At 42.5% G+C, this 7,500-nt stretch overlaps 1 protein-coding gene across 2 annotated transcripts in view; it reads left to right on the forward strand.

The window, feature by feature from the left end:
- The window catches only part of LOC122264097 (uncharacterized), a 41,625-nt gene that overhangs the window by 33,769 nt on the left and 356 nt on the right, over positions 1 to 7,500 (forward strand). For both annotated transcript variants that reach the window (XM_043032797.2, XM_043032796.2), the window contains 9 exons: positions 396 to 1,116; positions 1,231 to 1,324; positions 1,843 to 3,255; positions 3,645 to 3,790; positions 4,134 to 4,245; positions 5,044 to 5,223; positions 5,921 to 6,013; positions 6,421 to 6,564; positions 7,058 to 7,500. The exon at positions 7,058 to 7,500 is cut by the window's right edge and continues 356 nt beyond it. In XM_043032797.2, the coding sequence (XP_042888731.2) occupies positions 396 to 1,116; positions 1,231 to 1,324; positions 1,843 to 3,255; positions 3,645 to 3,790; positions 4,134 to 4,245; positions 5,044 to 5,223; positions 5,921 to 6,013; positions 6,421 to 6,564; positions 7,058 to 7,138 (2,984 nt within the window). In that variant the 3' untranslated portion in view covers positions 7,139 to 7,500. The remainder of the gene's footprint in view (positions 1 to 395; positions 1,117 to 1,230; positions 1,325 to 1,842; positions 3,256 to 3,644; positions 3,791 to 4,133; positions 4,246 to 5,043; positions 5,224 to 5,920; positions 6,014 to 6,420; positions 6,565 to 7,057) is intronic.

Genomic DNA, 7,500 nt, shown 5'->3' on the forward strand with positions numbered 1-7,500 from the left:
CTATTTTTTAATTGTGAGTGTTTTACAGTTATTGCTATGGTTATTATTCATTTCAATATTGATATGGTTACTATTATTATTATTATCATCATTATTAATATCAATGTTGATATGATCACTGTCATTTCAATTGCTAGTAGTATTATCATTATAGTTATAATTGTTGTTGCTGCTGCTGTTGCTCTTGTTGCTATGAATATGTTGAACTTAATTCTTACAATCATCTTTATTGGGATTTAAAAAAAAAACAAAAAAACACGACTTTCACACTTTTGGTCAAATCTATTATTAATCTTAAGCTTCTATACAAAGTGTGGCAATAGGATAAAAAAAAAAAGTAATAGTGAATAAACCTTACCTGGCGTATTAACTAACCGTCCACGTTCTATCCACAGCCAATTTGAAGGTCGAAGAGCAGTCACTAGGCCACACCAACACCCTGAACATCAACCGCCTCCTGAGGAAACTCGAGAGCGCCATTTCGCAAGGCAACCATGCAAAGGCAGCGCAACTCGCACACGAACTCGCCGAGCTCAAAATATCCTGCTCCGTCATACGCAACAAGAGGAAGGCAGGGACTGAGAGTATCGTCAGTCAAGAGGACTCGTCCGTTGTATCCTTCCAAACGACTCGCTCTCATCTGAGGCCTTCTACTTTAGCGTATGCGGATCGCGAGGCGCCGCCAGTTCCTTATAATTATAACAATAATGATGCGGAGTTTGTGGAGGCGACGACGCCGTCCAATGTGTCCGAGTGCTTCTACGATGCTTCGGAGCGCTTCGAGAACGAGCACGCCGATTCGAATGATTATGAGGAATATGAAAATGAGGGTTTCGTGTATCAAGAGAATGCAGTATCGGATGTCCTCTCCGCCGTGAGGGAGGGAGATAACAAGCCGTTGCAAATTGCAAATAAGGAAGCTAAATCGCCATTATCAGCTCCCCCGTCGATACCAGCGCATGTCGAAGCGGCTCCGAACGCGAGTCCGACGCCCAGCCGGAGAGAAGTTCGAGTCGACCCCGCGAGACGAGAAGTCAAGTCGGATAACATCAGCAAGCTGACCGATGAGTCGTCTGTTGATGTCAAGGATGTCAGCAATGCACCTTTGCCTTTCACGTAGGTACTAGATTTTTACAGCACACACACATGTTGCGAAAGTGAAAGAAACAACGTCACTTTTTCATTGTATATATTTGAACATAATTTACGTTTTCTTTTCGTTTTATAAAGGGTGAAGATGTACGTTGAAGACAAAAACAGTCACCAAGGGCCCATATCCTTCACTGTTGTATCCACGATGACAGTAGGCGAGCTAAGAGAAAAGGTTAGTATATTTGCGCCTCTTAATGTTACAGCATTGTATAGTGTGAATCCAGTATATTTCAGAAGGATGTAACGAATATAGAAATCAACAGATAAATAGCCGAAATGACGGAAATAGAAAAAGAGAGACAGGAAAAGAGACAAACAATGAATGAATAATTCTCAAACTTGTTTTTTTCTGTGGTAGCTCCTTTAACTCAAATATTCCTCTCTGCGACACCATTTTCTTCAACTTCTGTGAATTGACTTATGCAGCAGATTACAGTATTCTTACTGCTGATTGCAACAAAATAGACATAGGTTACGTGTCCAAATCGTAAACACAAAAATAATCAGAAAAATTAGAGTAAATTTATATTTCAGCTTAAGAGCCATTGATTAATGCATGTATAGAGTAAAGACTAATGGGGGAAAGGGAAATATTTCACAATGCAATTATATCCTAAATACTGTTTAACTGACACGCGAATTACTACAAGCAATATCTAAGTAATCATTCCTTATTCTTTTGTTTTCTAGGTTTACCAAAACTTTGGGTTCCCGCCCCACGTGCAGCGATGGATATTAGGAAAGCTCCTAGCAGACGACGACACGTGCACCCTCGAACGACACAAGGTCACCTCGGAGGGCTGTCCGATCTTCCTGTACCTCGTGGCGCCTCAAACGGAATCTCAAGACAGGACTCGGGAAGCTCCGAGCAAGACGGAATATTCCTACGCCGAGACGCTTGTCAATTCCGTTCCCTCCTCCCACGCGAAGAGCTTCAGAGAGGAATGCGAGGGGGAGGTCATCTACGAAAACATTAATTCGGACCGGAAGGAGTATGGCGGTTTGAACCGAGGCGAACCAGCGAATCCTCAACCCGTGTTTCAACCTCGTCAGATGCAGGAAGTGAAATACGCACCCGTCCCCCAAAGGGTCGAAATCCGTCCCAGTGTAAATAGTGCAGCTACAGATAGTCAGACAAATGCCGTATCAGCAAATCCGCCCAATGGTAGTATATATCAGAAACAAAATATCGCACAAGTCGCACAATACGGAAAGATTAATCCGACGGCAAAAAAGGTTGAAAAGGAAGCCGTATTGCAGCCTGTGCCGGCGAAAGCAACGAAGAGAGAAACCACGGAAATGACCATACAATTGCAGGTCCCGCAACATCAACAGCCACAACAAAAAGCACAGCCACAACAACCACAACAACAAAAAACACAGCCACAGCAAAAGCCACCACCACATCAACAACCACAACCTGTAGTTGGACATGAACCTTCCACATCTAACCCAGTGCAACAATCACCCATACCAAAGAAAACGGCAAAAACACAAGACAGAGCGGAACCAGTCGCAGAAACAAAGCAACCACAACAGACAGCAACACAGCTACAGCGAATGCAACAAACAACACAGATTGCTGTTCCGGCCACTCAGCCACCCGGCAGCAAAGCGGAAGCAGTCGACATCGGCAATCAACAAGCAAAATCAGACAGCAATGTACCAAAGAAGAAAACAACGCAAAATCAAAGAGATCCAAAAGTCGCTTCCCCAAAGCAAAGACAGAGGCGAGCGCAACAACCAGAAAAATCACAGCCAGCTAAAGCCAACGAACAGCATTTAGCCCAAGCACCAGCACAAACACAAGCACCAGCACAAGCACCAGCACAAGCACCAGCACAAGCACCAGCACAGTCAGCACCACTAACCCCGGAAACCCAAACACCCAAGGACCATAAAGGTGAGGCTGCGAAACAGCCAGTAAGCTCGCCGGTAAGAGAAGCCAGCGCGCCAGACGCCAAATCTGCGGCGTCGAAAGTGCACGGCTGGATGTGCCCGACCTGCACTCTCGTCAACAAGTGGGAGCGACCGGGCTGCGAGGCCTGTGCAACCGAGAGACCTGGCTCGGAGCCCCTAGGGAAAGGAGCCGCGGCGGAAAAGGTACGGTTCTCGTGCATGCAAAGTAGGATACAAAGGGAATAACGATAATAACGATGGTGGTGATGATATTTACAAAAATGATGGGGAGGAATCATCTTCACAAACATACCCATACGTATTCACAGGTACCCATTAGCACACACACACACGCACACACACACAACACACACACACACACACACACACACACACACACACACACACACACACACACACACACACACACACACACACACACACACAAAACCACACATACACAACCACACACACACAACCACACACAACCACATACACATACGTACAAACACATTACTACATAAATTACCGACACATTCTGCCCTCAACTCCATCCTGCCATCACCCGCGCTGACCGCCTCTTAACTCCCCAGGGATCCGGTTTAGGTGCCGACGTGTCCGCTTTAGAACGCCAAGGCTTCGTGCCCAACAGGGAGCCCTTCGAGTGCCGCATCTGCTTCCTCGACTTCAACGAGGGCGAAGGAGCTGTCCTCAGGGATTGTCTGCACACCTTCTGTCGGTGAGGACTTTTCCACTGACTGTGCTGTCCGGTTTGATTTGGTTCATGTGCGATATTAGCAAACGCTGTATGTGTAGGTAGATACATATGGATAGATAGATATACATACATTCATACATATATACATACTTATATACATACATATATATATCCATCCATCCATCCATCCATAAATGCATACATACATACATACATATATACTTAAATATATACATACATATGCACCTGCGCTGTATGCGTATGCTCTCTATATATTTACCCGCTAAAATCCATCTATTTCTCTATTAATCTATTTTATCTCAATCTTATAGATAAATTGATTAATTAATTTTTCTATTCCCAGGGAGTGTTTAGCCAATGCTATAAAGTATTCTGATACAGCGATGGTCAAGTGCCCCTATAGAGACGACCAGTACTCCTGTGATTCTTCTCTGCAGGACAGAGAAATTAAAGCTGTAGGTGGTTTTCCTCTCCTGCAGAAGTACCAAGTGGTCGACTTTCTTTTTTCCCTTCCTCTCTCTCTTTCTTTCTGTCTCTCTCTCAACCTCTCTCTCTCTCAACCTTTCTCTCTTAACCTCTCTCTCTCTCTCTCTCTCTCTCTCTCTCTCTCTCTCTCTCTCTCTCTCTCTCTCTCTCTCTCTCTCTCTCTCTCTCTCTCTCTCTCTCTCTCTCTCTCTCTCCCTCTCTCTCTCTCTCTCTCTCTCTCTCTCTCTCTCTCAACCTTTCTCTCTTAACCCCTCTCTCTCTCTCTCTCTCTCTCTCTCTCTCTCTCTCTCTCTCTCTCTCTCTCTCTCTCTCTCTCTCTCTCTCTCTCTCTCTCTCTCTCAACCTTTCTCTCTCTCTCTCTCAACCTTTCTCTCTCAACCTTTCTCTCTTAACCTCTCTCTCTCTCTCTCTCTCTCTCTCTCTCTCTCTCTCTCTCTCTCTCTCTCTCTCTCTCTCTCTCTCTCTCTCTCTCTCTCAACCTTTCTCTCTCTCTCTCTCTCAACCTTTCTCTCTCTCTCTCTCAACCTTTCTCTCTCAACCTTTCTCTCTTAACCTCTCTCTCTCTCTCTCTCTCTCTCTCTCTCTCTCTCTCTCTCTCTCTCTCTCTCTCTCTCTCTCTCTCTCTCTCTCTCTCTCTCTCTCTCTCTAGCTCTCTCGTGTGACCCAATACTGAATATAATGATATAAAAAAGGCAATAGTAAAAGATATGCCATTATGAGTTTATATTTTGATCATTAATGTATATGATTTGTTCCTCAATCTTTAGCTGGTGACACCTCAAGAATACGACAAACACCTAACGAAATCAGTCAAGCAAGCCGAGGGGGCGATGGAAAACGTTTACCATTGCAAGACACCCGACTGCCCTGGCTTCTGTCAGTTCGAAGACAACGTGAACATATTCCAGTGCGAAGTGTGCAATAAAGTCAACTGCCTCACGTGTCAGGTATGCTCTTCCGTAATTTATCCTTCAACTTTCGGGAAATGCAAGAGGTTTGACTGTTTTAGCCGGGATATACAGTTTTAATGTTTACTTTGTTGGTGACTATTGACTTAACGTCTTTTTGAAGAAGATAAATTACAGAGTGTTTGATAGCTCTTCATATATATATATATATACAGTATATATATATATATATATATATATATTTATATATATATATATATATATATGTATGTATGTATATATATATATTATATATATATATATATATATATATATATATATATGTATATGTACATTATATATATATATATATATAATATATATATATATATATATTATATATATATATATATTATATATATATATTATATTTATATATATATATATTATATATAATAATATATATTTATATATTATATATATATTATATATATATATATATATATATATATATATATATTATATATATATATTTTTATATATATATATATATATATATATATATATATATATATATATATATATTATATATATATATATATATATATAATAGGGGATGTGCAGTTCTGTATGTATGCATTATGTACAAGTAACGGGAGAGACAGACAGAGACAAAAGAGAACATATTACAAATATAATGAACAAATTACACATTTATGAATCTTTGATGTACCCTTTTCGTTCCTACTTATTTTAGGCGCAACATAATGGTGTTAGCTGTAAGGAGTATCAGGATGACTTGGCGAATAAGGTGGACGAGGCAGCTATGAAAACCAAGAAATTCTTTGATGTAAGTATATATTGAGTTTGTTTAGTGTCTCTATTTCTTTGTTTATGTATCATTAGTAGTAGTATGATGATGATAATGGTGATAATTAGGATAATAGGGATGACATTCAATTTCAAAGTAAACACTCACCAATACCCCCCAGACATTAAGCCTCAAAGTAAACACACACACGACAAAGTAAACAAAGTAAATACACCTACCCAACCCCCTCCCCCTCCCGACAGACATTCAGTCTCAAAATAAACAAAGCAACCCCCCCCCTCCCCAGCTACACCTACACCCACCCACCCACCCACCCTCCTTCTTTCCTGCACAGACTCGCCAACACACACACACACACACACCCGACTTGGGCAGCTGAACGGCCGAGCGAGAATGTAATTTCCTCCGCCCGGTGACTTTTCCAGGATATGATCCGCCGAGGGGATGGCCTGCCGTGTCCCAAATGCTCGGTGATGCTCGTCCGGAAGTGGGGATGCGACTGGATGAGGTGTCCCATGTGTCGCACCGAGATCTGTTGGGTCACCAGGGGGCCGAGATGGGGGCCGGGGGTAAGGTGTTTGTGTGTGTTGGGTGGGGGGGGGAGGGGAGATGTTTGTGTTTATTGTGTGTGGGTGGGGTTGGGGGGGGTTGTGGTTGTGTGGGTGGATGTGTGGTTTTGTGTGTGTGTATGTGTGTGTGTGTGTGTGTGTGTGTGTGTGTGTGTGCGTGCGTGTGCGTGCGTGTGCGTGTGGTTGTGTGTGTGTTTGTGTGTGTGTGAGTGTGTGTGTGTGTGTGTGTGTGTGTGTGTGTGTGTGTGTGTGTGTGTGTGTGTGTGTGTGTGTGTGTGTGGGTGTGTGTGGTGTGTGTGTGTGTGTGTGTGTGTGTGTGTGTGTGTGTGTGTGTGTGTGTGTGTGTGTGTGTGTGTGTGTGTGTGTGTGGATAGATAGATATGGTACCACCTTATTTATGCATATATGTTTATACAAATATTATACAATTCATGACTATCCATTCGCATTTGTCATCAATTGCTAATCTCCCTTCCTTCTCTCTCCTCCGCAGGGCCCCGGCGATGTTTCAGGGGGTTGCAAGTGCGGCATCCGAGGCCAAAAGTGCCACCCGAAATGCACATACTGCCATTAGCATTACGTCCATTTTTCCTTCATCTCTCCCTCTTTTTTGTATCGCTTTTTGTATTGCTCCCTTGAAGGGGCACACACACACATATATATAAAAAATGCTTTAAGTATTTCATAGTTTGTTGTTACTAACCAGAGTAACAGATCGCCTTTTCTGTTAAATGCACTTTGTAGAGATGTTATTTTCACCAAAACAGGCGACAGTCAACAGCCGCCATTCCTCAAGCAGAGACTTTTTGAGGGACACTTTTTGTTACGTTGTACATGCTGCTCAGAGCGAGTCCACTCTCTGCTTTTGTCTAACCTTCTTCTTTTTTTTATTAATTTATGTTGGCATCCGAGCCTTTTTTGTATAAAGCCATAAAT

Source organism: Penaeus japonicus, unplaced genomic scaffold (assembly GCF_977035675.1).
Source record: "Penaeus japonicus unplaced genomic scaffold, GWHDUDI00000001_assembly GWHDUDI00000009, whole genome shotgun sequence".
Classification (NCBI taxonomy): Eukaryota; Metazoa; Arthropoda; class Malacostraca; order Decapoda; family Penaeidae; genus Penaeus; species Penaeus japonicus.